The sequence below is a fragment of the Chiroxiphia lanceolata genome, chromosome 3 (assembly GCF_009829145.1).
Source record: "Chiroxiphia lanceolata isolate bChiLan1 chromosome 3, bChiLan1.pri, whole genome shotgun sequence".
NCBI lineage: Eukaryota > Metazoa > Chordata > Aves > Passeriformes > Pipridae > Chiroxiphia > Chiroxiphia lanceolata.
The window spans coordinates 35,213,993-35,229,864 of record NC_045639.1 but is presented as its reverse complement, the minus strand read 5'-3'; the positions used below and the strand labels follow the sequence as shown (position 1 = coordinate 35,229,864).

Below are 15,872 nucleotides of genomic sequence, written 5' to 3'. Positions count from 1 at the left end.
AATTTATATCATCTTCATTCCTAATGATAGGAATACTGCCCCAGCTAGAGAGAAAAGAGGACTGGTACTTGCTGTCATTTCTATCTGTCAGAGAATTTGGCATCCTTATTCCCTTAAGTTTTTTCAACTTGATTGAACAGGAAAATTTCACTTTTAGGTAAATGCATCAATTAGAGAGTTTGAGGGGCATGTACCGTTATTCAGACTTAAGATTCTTGTGAGCAACTGTGCTGTCCTGATACAAAAGGAGCCAGAACACCTATTACAGTATAAATAACTAACATAATATGGGTTTTTTTTGCAGCTTTACATGTTGAGTTTTGACTCCTGAGTTCATTCGGTTCTGCATTCCCTTTACCCAGGTAATAACCACATATACCTTTGGGAGGACAAAGCCAGTGACAGTGTCTTGTGGATGGTAGCCTGATGATTTTTATTCCCTTCCCTTTGACTGAGATGTGACAAATCCTATTCAAGGAGAGAACCTGTGCAGCAATTCTGCTCATTAGATTAGTTGAAGTTGCTCTTTTGATTTCTGTCCCCTGCTGCCACCATCCAACAGAGACAGAAACTATGTGGGGATAGGTTCTTCAGTATAAAGCCTCTGTCTGAATTCTGAATTGATTATCTGTCCTGTGCTTGTCCAGACCCTATGGATCTGGATACTTGGTCATATTCAGTGTTAAAACTGAAGAGTAGAAGAGATACCAGTCCTGGTCTTTTCACTTGTATTTTTTGTTTTCTGGGCATTTTATCAAATGGCTTTGACTTTCTCCTACCTGCTTGTTCTTCCCTGCCTTAGTAACCATGAGAACCCACCTTGCACCATGTCTTTGCTTTACTGACTGCTTCAGGTTCTTGTGCTTTTGCGAGTTTAGATTCTTGGATTCACTTGGTTACTGGGTTGATATAAATTTTCCTTCCAACAATTATTTTTTAAATGAATGACAGAACATATAAATTATTAAGATGATGACCCTCCCCTCTTTAAATATCCAGTTAGGAGATGACCCTCTTTTCCTGTACCAAAAAGAACCAACCCCAAAACCCAAGGTGGAGGGTGGGGGGGAAAAGGAAGCTTTTTCATGTTTTCTTCACATTTTGAGAAACATTGATTCATATTTCACCAAACTGTGTCTCATTTCTTTGAACTGAGTAAATTTGGTGTACTACAAGGTTAAGTTATGGTTTCAACTCAGTCTTAATAGAGATTTTTAAAAAAAATAGCTTTTCCCAGTTATAACAACCCTCTGATCCAGCATTTCATAATGAAGCCTATTTTAAGGTAACTTTCAAATTTTTGAAGAAGCAGAGCAGCAGTGCACACTGCAAATGTGTACTGCATTTTTCAGAGGCCCTGTAAAGGATAAAGTACCAGAAAAGTCCACCAGAATAAATCAGCCACACAAACTCATGTTTAATATTGCTGTATATAGCCATTCTCTTACCTTTTTTCGCCATGTAGGAGGGTGAGGATGGTGCCTTATACCACTCAGAGTATTCAAACTTTAGAAGATTTTAATTTTGTTTTTTAAACTATTTTCTCATGGGCTGCAGTAGAGGAGAATATGATTGCAAGGAGTTCAGATAGCTTTGATATATTTACACAGATGTACAGTAATACCTGAAAATAAACACATCTGTCCAGCTTTTCAGAATTTTCATTGTATTCTGTTTCAGAACTTGCATGCAAAACAAACATTTCTCACAAATGTTAAAGCGATGGGAAAATATAAAATGCGTTTATTTCGTCTTGAGCAACCAAAATCAGATGGAATTTAATTTTCAGGCTATCCCTAATACTAAAATTTTACAAATTTTCGTTGCTGTAAATGTATATTTCTGTTACAGCTTTAAAATATGGATGTAAATATTGTCTTAGGCTCAGAAATGTTTGCTTTAGGAAAATGGTAAAATACAGGCCAAATCTGACATCCTGACCTAAGTCCCCATGGCTTATCTCCTTTTTAAGTCTCTTTGCTCAGGATAGAACTTCCTAAGGGAAGAAGTTCAGAGGAGTAAAATACTGACTTGTTTTCACTCAGTTCATCTTCCACCAGCTTGATATTTTTATTTTTTTCTTCAAATGCTCTTACCTTTTTCTCACCAGTGGAAACCATAATTCTGTGAGTAGCTTCTGAATACTGTTCTTTTGGCTTCCATTGATTTCATTACAGGCTTTCTTTTTGCTAGTGTTACACTAAATTTCTTGAATAATTCCACTAAGGAATGTAAAAACACAGGGTTGCTAAATTGGTGAGTATCTTTTTGGTGCCTAAACTACTGTTTTGCTTCTAAGTAATTTTATTTTTGATAGCACTTTGCCTTTAAAATGATTGTTTCTAAAGTGATCATTTGCCTAGTATGATTATTTCTGTTGTGGTTTGTATTAAAAATGGCAGGTGGGTGGGGTTTTGGGGTTTTTTTGGGTCAAACTATGAATGATTCTCATGTGATTGAATGGTGTGTGCTGGGGCATTGTTCCCACACACCACCTGATCTCTTTATATCTCCTGTGTTGCAGTCAAAGCACAATGGAGTGTTACCATCACTCCTCACCACCATTCTCCCTCAAAAAGTATCCAACAAACAATTTGGGTATTGCTCTGTTTCCTGGTGGCCTGCTGTCTGCAGAGCCCTCGTAGCCCTCTTTGTAGGGGAAGGAGGAGAGGGAGCAGAGAGACTTAAAAATCACATCCCATTTCAGGATGAGGTGATTTAGTTCAACCCAAAATAGAAGTCTGTTTTAGTGTGATCTTTTAGTGCATCTTTTGATAACGTGGCATACATTTCCATTGCTGAACCTCGCAAAAGTTGGTCATGCCTTGTAAAAACTGTATCCAACACTTAAGTTGGCAGGCATCCCTTCCTGGGATCATAATATGTGACAAAAACCAGTGATAACAATCTGGAAAAATTCTGGGTTATTTTTTATTCAGAGGTAAGACATGGAAAGATCAAATTCTTTCCAGGCTGAACTAGTTCTTATTTAATGCTCTCTTATTTGGCTACATGGAACATTGGGCCAGGAACAGCTGAATCAATAATCAGTCTAGCAAGAGCTGTCTTATTTTGCTTTGCTTTACTGCTCTCCAGTTCAATTAAATAGCAAATGTGAAGGTGGGCAAACAGTATTTAAAATGGAGTACAATTTGTTGATGTTTTGTCTATCACAGGTTGAGATATTCCAGTACAAACACTTGTAGGATTTTGTTGAGATTGTCGATAGTGGTTTTGTCAAGGTTTTCTTCTGTGTCCTCCATGGTATGCCATACTGCAGGAAAAGGGGATGGAATCAGATGTAGGACTGGAACTCCTGTAAAAAGACAAGAAGACTATTTCACTTGTCTTCTCCGAGAAACATTGGAGAAGTTCTCTTAAGCCAACTGATATGTCGCCATTTAGCAAGAGTCAGGTAACTACTTAATAAACTTCCTTTATAGGGTGTGTCACTGCAGCTTCCTTTTACCTTCTCTTATTTTGAAACTTGTGGCTGCATCCTATCATTAAATTGTGTGTTCCCTAAAACTATCACCTTCCTTTCCTTTGAGTACTTTTGCCTCCTTTTATTTTTAAGGCACCTGTAGTTACTTGGTGGGGTTTTTGTTTGAGATTCTTTTCATTGTAGGATGTTTAGGAGCCACAGAAGGGCAGAGAAATGATTGCAGCTCCTCCAACCGAAAACTGATTACCATGACAAATGATTGAGCATTTTAGAAGCATTTTTTTTAGTTCTCTCCATAATTAGTAAAGTAGGGTCTCTTATTTTTGCTCTGTAAAATAGAATCACTGTTATCTTCAGATAAGGAACTTCCACTTGAAAGGATTATACCACTGTATACTTTATATATATATATTATATATATATATACATATATATATATGCATCAAGCCAACTATACATAGTGCATCTTATAGATAAAAGGGGAATTAAATCAGACTTCAGCTTCCTGATCACTTTTGGGGGAGGAACACTTTTTTTTCTCCAGCCTTTTTCCTATTTTACTGCTTTTCTTCTCATTCTTCAACTGTGTACCCTTAAGGAATCCATTTTCCTCACTGGGTGTTGTGTTATTAGAAAAGATAAGGTGTAGTCATTGTTCTCCCCTATCAGCTTCTCCCATGTAGGATTTTTTATATTCCTGGACACACATAGGATGGCTCTGTTGGATTTGTTGGACCTGGACCCTGTCTTGATGTGAAAAATGAAAGATTTGTGGAGTTGGAGAGCCATTGAGCAGCAGACAGTAAGCACAACTCAGTGAAGAGAGCACTCACTTAGAAGTGGAGAGGTGTGGCTGCCATTGAAGCTGTGTTCCTGCAAAGTTATAATGGGTGTGTTTTATTGCTGGGTTTTTTTGGGTATGTTTTTCAAAGTTGTAAAGTTGGATTCAGAAGCCTCAAGTTGGGGCAAATAAGCTTGAAAAACAGGATCATATGCATGTGGCTCATTCAGTAAATTGATGTGTTTCTTACCGAACATATACTTTAAAATACAAGAACTTCCAGTACCTCTTAATAAAAATGGAATGTGATCATCTTCAACCAAGCCTCGATGTAAAGTACTGTGGAAATACTGTCCTTCAACAAGGTGATTCTTCAACAGATTCATGTTGTGTAGCTTTTGCTCTGTAATGCATAGGGACAGTGAGGCATGTTAGCACATTTGAATTATTTTTCCTCTCACAATGAAGCTTTTTCCATCAAAGAAGAAAAAGGAGTTGGTGACTGTCTTTTGCGTTTGTTTAGTACTTAGAAGACCTCAAGACTGGTGCTATTACCATCATTTTACACAAGTGAATACTAAAACACAGAAGTGAAGCAGTTCCCAAGAGTCACAGAGTGACAATCAGTAACGGACTCTGTTTTGTGGCTTCCAAGTGTCTGCGAGTCTTCCTCAGTTGTTTTATTAGTTAAATATCAAAATCTTCATATAGGTTTAAGATAAATGAAATTTAATGTTTACATTAGTAAATATTATTACTGTAAACCAGAAAATTTATCTAAAAATCTGATTTCCAGGACTTAATACACTTTGAAACTACACACTACATTTTGAAGTTCATCCAAAGCCCATATCCCTCTGCTTACCAATTGCTTGAAGCCTCTGAAACCATCGAGTAGTGTTTGGAAAATAATTGGGAAAGACTGGGTTTGGTGCACCAATTAAATCCAGTAGTACAAGCAGGTCCTACAGAAGAAAGAATCTTTAATATAGAAATCTTTACTACAACACCATCAACAGCAATGAGCTTCTTGGTTCCTGTATAGGTCATGACCAGGTCTTTGCTAGCTCTGGCCAAACGTCTGGCTTTTCTACCATGGTGCCTGAAGAATTTATTAGCAGAACATTATTCCAAACTGGCACATTTTGCTGTCTTTCTAAGGAGGGAAAAAGTAGGCTACTTCCCTGTTCCTCCAGCTGAAGCAGGCTGCCTTGCTTTGTTTGCAGTTTGTGTGTTATATCCCTTTAAAAGAAAAACTATGGTAGGTGGGGAGAAAGAAGAGGAAATTGCTTCTTCCCCTGAGAACAACAAAGTCTGTCAAGGGAAAGCCATTTTATGAGTCACAAGAAGCAGTGACAGAAGTGCCTCAGCAGTGAGTAGGGAATGTAGAAGGGAACAGACAACCAGAACATTAGTAGGAATCAAAGGGAAACAGAGATTGTTGTAACTTAGTACTGAGCTAGGGGAGATGTGTTCATAGGCCAATACTATGTGCTCTTTCCTTATCACTTTGAATAATCCTTCCTGAAGAAGGTGGGTATCCTAGTTTACATTCTAATACATTTGTGTATTTTGATTTTTCTATGACTGCTCCTTATACTTTCATGGGCAGGTCTAAGCAGATTCATCTGAAAAGCTCTTGCCAACTCTGTATTTTATCATATCTCATAAGCCTGCTTCTTCCTTTAACTTTGGTGGGTCCATGGTTTCTTGGGAATTTGGCCAATTACCTACAAATTAAATATTTAAAAAAATGCAATTTACTATTATTCATTAAGGAGGTGAAAGCCACTTACTATGCCCTGCAGCTGGTTTGTGGTTGAACCAGGTGGATGTGGAGTAGATACCATTTTTTGAGCTAAGTGTTTAGATCCATAGAGGGAATCGGAAGGGGACCACCGGACAAAGGCTTCTTCACCATCAAAAAAAATGAGCTGAAGTGAAAGGTCTGGTCTTGAAGTTGAGCTGGTCTGTTGGAGGAAGTTAGAAGTAAAATAATTGGCCAGAACGTTAAATAAAGGACAAATGCTGTAGCCATATAAGCAACATCAGTAAGGGTGTATTTTCAAGGTCCCTGATGCAAACCTTCCTTTGGCTGTTAAACACATTATGGTGTAATAATGGTAGTGATTTATGTAGCATGGTGACACATTCTGCAGTCTCGTATCATTTTGGTTCTGGTTAAAAGTTTCATTTCTGACTTCAGCAGACATGAGCTGAGTGTTGAGACAGGTCTGCAAAACTAGGTCGCAGAAACAGTATCTCAAATAAGGAGGAGACACGTCAGTAACAACACCGGATGGAGTGCTGATATTATTACTTGATTGTGCCACAAGGATTAATATAATTGCTACAGCTGTGCATCAGTGGAGGGAAATTATGTATTTGTGGAGTTGGTGGTTCTTTGAGGGACAAAGAGCCATTTTTCATTCATGAAAAGAATGACTATTTCTTTTTTTTCAGGGGAACTTGCAATCACTGAGGCAACTTTACCCTAAAACCAAAGCAGAGAGAGTGGAGTAGATATGCCCTTCCCTTTCAACAACCAAAAATATCACAGCACTAAAAACTGAGGATATATATGATAAATGTATTTAAGGTCACAAAAGAGACATCTCTGTGAAATTTCTTTCCCATGTCCCCTTCTCTCTCTGTCTACTATATGAAGCCTTGTTTGAACTGTAAGTATTTCCTACTAATCTACAACATGGCTAAACCCAGTTCACTAAATGAACAGTTTTGGGAACTGTAGTCTTCACAGTTGCTATAAATATTTTAACCCCTCTGAATTAACACTACTTCAAGTGAAATTGCATGATGTGGTTAAAAAGGTGGAGTCACTGGCAGCAGTCATGTCCTGTACGGGCTACAACTCCCAACTGGCTGGAGCTGATCCAATATAAACAGTAGTGGAAAACTTCTCTAAAATGTCGCTCACACAGGCAAGATTATATTGATTATGCTTACAGTGATATATTGATTACTGGCAGTGGTTTGCTGCTCTTTGTCCTTTGCACAGGACAGAGGTCTTTTGGCAGCGGTCATTTTGCATTACATTCTGGAGGAAACTTTATTGATGCCATTTGAGTTTTAGAAAGTAGTATTTGTGTTATTATTGCTGTTTAATGCATTTTAATAACATAGAGAGATGTCTTTGCCTATTAATTTTAAACTTACTGTATATAACTGGAGAAACATCAAACTAAAAATCACAGCTTCAAATCAAAGTATAAATAGATGTAGATGAAAACATAACAAAGTCCGTTGTGCTACCATGAGTAGAGCAAAAAGGTCATAGCTAATGTATTAAGCAGATGGATCCTAAAGTATATTTTTAACAGACTGTACAAATGGTAGCCTGTGCAAAGTAATTAACTGCCCTTTTGTCAAATGCTGTCATCTTACACGAAATACATAAAACAATTTTCATTGTAACATGATGCATTACTAGTGAAAAATGCCAGTCTTGAGAGTCAGTGTGCAAGTCGTTCTATAGATAAGCATCAGGCAAATTTATTCTAAATGAAGCTTCCAAATGAAAGCATATGTATTACAGGAATGTTTTGTTTTGTGATTAAAAATATTGGCATATTCCTAATCTTCTCATTCTTACATATTTGCATGTCAGAAGGCATCAAATCGGTTTCTGGAAAGTATTGTTGACAAGTAATTGTAATACCTGAGCTGAGTGTATTCCTGACACTCTGTAAAGTGTCCCTCACATTTGAGAGACCTTTTCCTGTGAAAAATCTGTAAGTGTATGAAAATTATTTTTTGTAAATAGTGAATACTAAACCAGTAGATGGCACTCCTGAATCTGTAATCCTACAGATTTGTAATCCTACAAGCTTTTAGAGTTTGTGGGCTCAACAGATTTTTATGCCTAGCAATTGCAGCACTTTGAAGCAGATTTTCACAGCATAGGTAACAACAGACTGATAACGTTATACTTGTTTCATAAATAAACTATTCAAATTGTGACACAGGAAGAAAAGCTTAAAATCCTTATGGGATTGAGGGACATGAGTGTCACTCTCCTGCACAGCAATTAGTTCATCTGTGTCCCAAAGCAGAATACAACTGAGAAATTTTAAAAATGCAAGATTTGGAATGCAACAAAACTTTGTCAATGGCCCTAGATGTTATTGGATACAACAGGAACTTCTGAGTAGGGTTCTGTGCATTTTAGCTTGAAAGTAGCAAGTCTATGAAGCATGTATTATTGATGTAAAATTTGCTATTTTTATATAGTGTATGTTTATTATATATACCGATCTATGTTCTTCTTGAAGTCAATGGGAGTTTTATCACAGACACAACAATCGGAGAACCAGGCATGCAGGTCGTGGAAAGAATGTGGAAGTGCCCTAAGTCCTATTGCTGTTGCAAAAGCAAATGCAAAAGAAACAAGTACACTACCTTGGTTAACTGAAGCTTGTTATCCAGGGCACGTGCCAACTCCAATATCATAGCACAGGGCACAGCTGAATCAGTTGCTCCTACAAACACTCTCTCCTGCCATTGTTGTCCAAAGAATTTTGAGTCGTAGTGGCAAGCAAGTACTAGATGGCGTTTTGCAGAGGGGTCAAGAGTGCTGATAATATTTGAAAATGTTTGATATCCATATGGTGTGTATCTCTGAAATGTATCTTCTTCAATTTCCCAACCAGCCTTTAATCTTTGAAGACGGTGCTTGATATGCTGCAATTATAAAAAATAATCAGATCAATATTGCTTGCTTCAGAAAGATGTTGCAGACAAATTGTCATTACCTAATTAATAGTGACACTTAAGCTTATTTCTGTAAGTTCATGATATTTTTAAAGGATAAATTTTATAGCAGAAAATGTAATGTCACTATATAAAATAAGTGACAGCTTTGCTAACTTAGCCTTTGACTGGCTCATTTGCTTTTCATTTTTCCCTTTTGACTCCTGTCTTCAGAGCCTGAAGGTGTTTTGAATTATGGCCCATTAATATGACACATTAAGATCTTGATCTCTGAAGTTTCCAGGCCAGTGTTTTTTTCATGTGTAACTAGAGCAGATTTAATGTTTATACCTCTTCAAACCTAAACTCATTTGTGCCCTTAAAACTCAGAATTGGCTGCAGAGACCTTGGTGTGGCAATTTTGACAATTACCACACAGAGATGCCACGGCATAATAATAAAAAAATACTCTTCGGTTTGGTTGGTTGATGTGAGGTGGTGGGGGTTTTTTAGTTTCTATGAGCAATCTGCCTTTCAAGTGACCTAAGTTGTTTAAAAGGCTATAAGAGATGATTCCTTTAAATTAAAGAAAGAATTAAACGTTTTAGAACAACATTTTAAAAATCAAATCCTCTAAGTGTAGCTCACGTAAAGATAAGAATTAAGACAGTAAATCTGTAGAAGAGATAATTTATTTTAGTTATCTTCCTACTAAAGAGAATACCTCTAACAACCCCAGTTATACTTCATGCAGAGTTCTGGCTAACTCTTATTAGAGGGACATCTCTGTTTCTCTGTTGAGCAACTTATTTTTATGGGTCCCTAGAGTGCTTCTTCAAGGCAGATTCCTCTTTCTTTAAGTAAACATTAGGAAAAGCCTCTAAGGGGAAAATAAACTTTGAAGACTTGTTCTGCTCTTAGTGAACTCAGTGGGAATATTGCCGTGTATTTTAGTGCTAGAACAAACTTCCATTTTGTTTGTGGTCACCCACTGAAAGCTTTTATGTTATTGTATGGTTTATCAGCTATCAGTAGGCAGAGCAAAGGATGTCTCTTATGGATTAACGGGAATATATAAGCCTGGATGGAGTTTCCAGTGTACAGCAGCCATGGTTGGCACTAGCCTTTTCCCCTAAAGGAGTCCGATGCTTTTTCTGTGTCTCAACAAAGAAGTGTCATCCATTTCAAACTCCATTGTGCTTTGACAATGGGAGACTCTTCTTTTTTTCCTTTGATGGGGGGTCTAATTTAATACATGCAGGATGATTCTATTTTGAACGTGATTGGTGGTTTTCCAGCCTAGGCTCAGCTATTTTTTTGTTTTTCTTCCTTTTCCCCTTTTGATTTGGCTGCCTTCCAGAGTATCACTAAAGAAACCACGAAACTAAATCTATAGAGATATGTGCACTCACACACACACACAAAACATAAAAAGTCTGCATTTTTGCAGTCTACCAATTGCAGAGTGGCAAATAAATTTATGGTAGTTAGAGTTGTCTTAGAGCTGTTGAGTCACTGCGTAAAGGGTGGATGAGGGCTAGTGAGATGTTGTGAATGTCTTCTAGCAAACTCAGCTGTACCATTGTTTGTCTCCTGCTTGGTTAATGCAATCCAGAGCCAGCATGGCACACTGTCCTGAAGATGGCCATGCTGTGAACAGAGAGCAGAGGTGCTGACCGGGCAGCAACCCAGTTGTGCGGCAACTCCTTGTGGCTCAAAGACAGTGTGCTGGAGCCTTTACTGGCTTGGGGTTAGCTGCAGTCTGGGCATGTTAGCCCAGCATTAGCACACTGCTGTGCTTGGGCCAGTGGAGTGAGCATGGTATGTGGACCAATGCTGCACTTTGTTGTGCTGGCCATTTCATCTGCCTGCCCGTTTGGGCCCCTCTGATCCCTTTTTTTGTTGATACATCCATCTGAAGGAAGACTTCAGAGGACTGTAACAGCACAGGACCCCTCTGGAAAAAGGGGGGTGTGTGTGTGTATGTATTTTATCCTCATGCATGGTCTCAGGGGATTTGAACCAGTGACCAAAAACTTGCTCATGTGAGGGAAAGGGCAATGGTTGTGTTGTACTTTGGATACTAAACCTGAGGCAAACTTTTTAATTTGAAAAAAAAAAAGTAAAATTTTTCGTCATGCTATGCAGCCCTGGGAAATAATGTCAGCTAAAGTGCAAGCTGTGTCATGTAGGCTCTATGCAGTCTAGACTTGAACAATGATAGAGTTCATCCTATTGAATGAAAGGAATGTGACTGTCCCTTTAGTGGTCACCAAAGGCATTACCAGAATATAAATAACAGATGTTCTTAGAGGTTTTCAGGAAGTGTTGTCTTACCTGTCGTACGAAATAATTTCCCGGTGATCCTGGGTATCTTTCTATCAGGATAGGGCGCAAATCGTTCTGCCACATTTCAGAAATATCTGTGTTTGCCACAACTTTTTGAATAGCATCAGAACCTAAAATTCTTGGTTGGTGAGAATACTGTAGAAGGCAGAGAAAAGGAAGACTGCTATAACTATTACTAGACCTTTTTAATCATAGTTTTCTTCAAAATTACAGTAAATATGATATATTGTGCTAGTTTGATTTACTCACAACAAAAAGTAATTTTAAAAAGTTATCACTCTGAAATTATTTGCTCTGTATCTTTTATTTCCAGGCAAAATATACTAATATTAAAAATATGTGAGCAAGTTCTACGTACCAGCTAGCTGTAAAACCTCAACCCATGAATGGGTTCTCTGTTTCCTAGTATCTTCATTCTACATACATGCATTCATGTCTGCAACCATGCCACCTTCAGCTGAAGTTTCTATTGAGACAAACACCAGAAGCTTTGTTTCTAGTGGTAATAATGTTTAGCTTTATGCTGTGTCTATGTTATGAGGTGCAGTACTGCAAAGAAATGCATAAGGTAGCTCATTCTCAGAGAGAGTGAAGCTGTGTCATTGTGGCCTCTGCCCACAGCAGCGGTATGAGTGTGACTACACAGCAAGGCGTGGCACATTTGGGGCTGTACTCAGCTTGGTGACACATGGGTTAACCTCAGAACTGACAGCTTGTCTCCTGTGACAACCATTAGCATGTTAGTTACCTCCCACAGGACTGCCTTTCTGTTGCCCGAGCACAGAACTTCAGGGCTATTTCAGGTGACCTGGAGTGCTGGAGGCATCCTCATGGGGCTCCCAAGTGCATGTCTTGCATGTCAACAGCTGTTCTGGAGTGGTAGGTGAATGCCAGATGGGATCCCCAAGGATATCTCAAATGCCCCTTTGGACACCTGGTTTGAACCTATCTGACCTCTAGCAGTTGTCTCCTCGGGAACTTCCTGAACCACTCCTGTTTTTATAGATTCCTATTTCAGGCACTATCATATCCATTCCTTATTTATATCATAGGGTCTTCCCTTTACTCCTGTCTTTCTCCTAATGAAAAATCCTGCTCTGTTTATTTATTCTTTGATCAGAACTGCCTTAAATGATTGATCACACTTGCTATCCTTCAGTGTACCCTGTCTACCTCATCCTTTTTGAGATGAGTAAGGGGAGAGAAACTGGAACATGAGCACACCATAGTTTAAACTGTAGGATAATGGTATTTTCTATTTTACTCTTTTTCTTTCTTCAAACTGTTTAACAGCTGACTTGCTTTTGGGGTGTTGCTGCGTCAAACTGACATTTTCATAGATATCTGTAGTCTAATGCCATCACTGTATGTGTTAGCAAAAAATAATCATTCCCTCTCCTTTTCCACTCACTCATGTGCATCATTTCACACGTGTCTGAAATACCAACTAAAACTCATGACCTGGCAAGAAAGTATCCTGACCTTGACAGTCAAGTATAATGACTTGTTATTTTATTACCCTGAATGATGAATATTGTTAAAAATGGGGTTTATCTCACTATTTGACTTCTTTTCTACTTCATTTGTGTGTGTACTGAGCAAAGCAGGTACAAGCACAAGTGTTTTCTCGACTTTACTGTAAAGATTTAATTCTGCCTTTCTCTTGTTTCCTAGTTGTTTATCTACATGTAGACCTTTCCTCTAATTCCATTTAAGTTTAGTGAAATTAAGCAGAGGGATGATGCAAAGACACCAAATCTTACTGTGCCAATTTTAATACAGTGTTTAAAGCTGAATTTTAAGACTGTAAGGACACCAAATTTTAGGATGTGCAGTTAATATTCTTAATGCTAGAAAATTTAGATATGGGTTAAAGAAAAATTGCATTTCGTCTGATATAAAGAACTTTTGAAAGTTTGGAAATTGTACTGTGGAAGTTGTAAAACTGTCTCTTGAAAGACTAGAAGTTTAATACAGTGGATTTAGACCAGTGTAGAAGAGGCACAGACAAGAGAAGATGTTGTCAGGGAGTTATTCTGTTTAGGAGGGTATAAGGGGAGAGAGAAAAGCTAAAGCCATGTGCTTCAGAAGAGTGTAGGAGGACAATTTAAGGAAGTTCAGAAAATATGTCTGCAGCTGAACAAGTGAAGGGTTCAATTAGAATGAGGAATCATCTTGCTTCCAACTGTAGAGCACTCCTGGTAATTGGGGTAATTGAATCACTTTGCAAAAAAATTTTTAAAGTACAAATGCATGAAAATACTTCAGGAGGGGAGGAATCAAATTCCATTTCTAATAAGGGAGATACCTTCAAATTTGGGAAGTGAAAGTAATTGCAAGAGTGGTTATGAAATAAGCAAAATAAGATCTGTAGGTGACTCATTCTTTACAGTGTTGCCACAACAGGGAGGCAGAACAATGTATTTATGACAGGGTTGTCACTAAACCTGTTGTACTAAGCTGTATAAAACTGCAAGACTTCAAGTTCTACAAGTAGCCCATGCTGACCTATAGGATTTTGAACTTCTGGCTCACACATTCCTTCAGGGATAAAGAACTAAAGTTGTCAAGGGACAACAAGTTGATGAGAAAGAGGAAGTGGTTCTTGCTTAGTGTGTGCACAGGCAGAAGTGTTCAGATGCAATGGTTCTGTGGTTAGGTGGTGCTACTGACAGCACTGGGGAGTAGAGTGACTAGTGGGAGTGGAATGAAATAAAGAGTGAATTGGTGGGACTCAAGGGGGCTGAGAAAAGGAGCACTCGGGCTACGTTCGTGTTCATTGACTAGTATGACTAAAGAATTAGCCTCACATATTCTTACATATATATGTACATATACATGTATTATGCATAATACAGATGTAGTCAATACATGAGCTATACATGTATATATAATAAGATATAATTAACAGAACAGAATGACAAAGTATCTCATAAGCAAACAACCCAACACTTACTTGAATGGGGAGTGAATAAAATCAAGGAGAAAGGGAATGACTAAGGGGAATTGAGTGGAAAAGTATGAGGGAAGCTTCATTTTGCCAGTTTGTCCTGGACTCTGATCTATTGGTGAAGAGAATGGTGCACTAGGTTAGTGGAGTTCAGTTGCTTCTGACTGAACTTTGAGTTCAGCTCTTCTACAAACACCTGGGGATGGGCCCTAGACATATATTTTCTGTTTGGAAATTCCTGAAACTTTTAATTGAATGTGATTTGTGGTTGTATGCTCTCCTATGTTTCATGTGGTTTAGTTCTTCACAAAGAAACTATGTTAGTGTTTCATAATGGACCACTGAGTTGTTACACAAAGAAATCTGTGGTTTAAGGCTTACTACTGTTTAATTAAACCTTGAGAGTGCTTTTTCACTGGTTCACATACCATGAATTAGAAACAATATAATATGGGTCTGCAACATATTAGAGTATTATATCCTTTCAAAACAATTTTGTAGTGGATCTCGGCACCATTCCTACTTGTTTTTCCTAGATACATGTGCATCACTGCTGGAAGAGCTATTCTTAAACTAAGACACTATCCTCTGACTCACCATAATCACAATGAAAATTGGAGTACAATAGAATGTTATATGGAATATGATTTCAGATTTTGATCGGTCTTGTCCTCTTTGGGTTTCCCTTAATGTCACAAACTGCCTCTGACAAAGCATATCGCTCTTGCTGCCCGGTCTCACCGAGACGTCAAACGTGTGAAGGCGGCTTGTTCTCTGCAGTCACCAAGCTCGGGGTGCGAGGAAAGCCGTGTCACCCACCCTCACCTGCGGGACCGGCCCCTTGGCTCCCGCGCCAAGGGCGACCCCCAACCCGAATTCATGTTGGCGCCTAGGGCAGGAGGGCATGAGGCTGTACCCCCGCCCAGCCGCTGACCCCTGCCCGCCGGGAAGGTGCTCCCCACCTCCACCAAGCGAGGCAAGAAGCGCCCGGGAAACGCAAACGCGACCCACCTTCTCCAGGGTCCACTGTGCTCCGGCGTCCCTCCCGAGCGCCAGGTGCAGGCAGGCGGCGAGGCACAGCGCCCCGGGCAGCCGGGGAGCGCCTCCCGAGACCCCCGCCATCCCTTCCCTCCGCCTCTCCGAGTCCCGGGGGTGGAAAGGGTAGAGCCGGCGCTGTGCCGGCGGAGGTGGAGGCGGAGGAGGGACGGAGGGAGGGAGGAGGCTGCTGCTGCGGGAGCGGCTGTGGCTGATGGAGCCGCAGCCCTGCCAGCCTCTCCCAGCCCGTGTGCCCTCCGAAATGAGCCCCGTCCCCGGCAGCACGTCAGCAGTGCCACGGGCCCGCTCCCCTCCTCCCGCCGCGCTGTGAGGGGCGGCGCGCAGGGACTCGTGATTCCCACTGTGGGAAAAGCCGGAGCCTGCGGCTTTCCCCTGAAAGCTGGTTTTGTGTTCCGAGGGGCGGCTCTGGGATGGGATGGGGGTCGGGGGCCCCGCGTGAGCTCATCGCGTTCGGGCACCGGTGGGAGCTGCGGGCGCTGGAATGAGGGAGGGCTCTGCTGCCGCTGCTCGGGCTCCTGCTGGGAACGGGCCGGGATCAGCGCTCATGGCTGATGGCCAGCTCGGAACGGATATTCGTGAAG

At 39.9% G+C, this 15,872-nt stretch overlaps 1 protein-coding gene across 1 annotated transcript; it reads right to left on the bottom strand.

Moving 5' to 3' along the window:
- Positions 1-1,649: 1,649 nt before the first annotated feature.
- QPCT (glutaminyl-peptide cyclotransferase) lies at positions 1,650-15,546 on the bottom strand. The gene is made up of 7 exons (XM_032683020.1): positions 15,247-15,546; positions 11,274-11,420; positions 8,646-8,927; positions 6,023-6,196; positions 5,092-5,191; positions 4,513-4,629; positions 1,650-3,316 (listed from the first exon to the last, which is right to left on the bottom strand). Exons 1-7 carry the CDS (start codon positions 15,355-15,357, stop codon positions 3,171-3,173), a joined length of 1,077 nt encoding a protein of 358 aa, XP_032538911.1. The 5' UTR covers positions 15,358-15,546; the 3' UTR covers positions 1,650-3,170.
- Positions 15,547-15,872: the final 326 nt, after the last annotated feature.

Bases quoted from the DNA above. Each gene is read 5' to 3' on its own strand.
- QPCT (XM_032683020.1), bottom strand. From the start codon at position 15,357: ATGGCGGGGGTCTCGGGAGGCGCTCCCCGGCTGCCCGGGGCGCTGTGC. The intron at 11,421-15,246 runs GTGGGTCGCGTT...TGCCTTCTACAG, and splicing joins CACAGTGGACCCTGGAGAAG to TATTCTCACCAACCAAGAAT. The intron at 3,317-4,512 runs GTACTGGAAGTT...GTCTTTTTACAG, and splicing joins CATTCCATTTTTATTAAGAG to GAGTTCCAGTCCTACATCTG.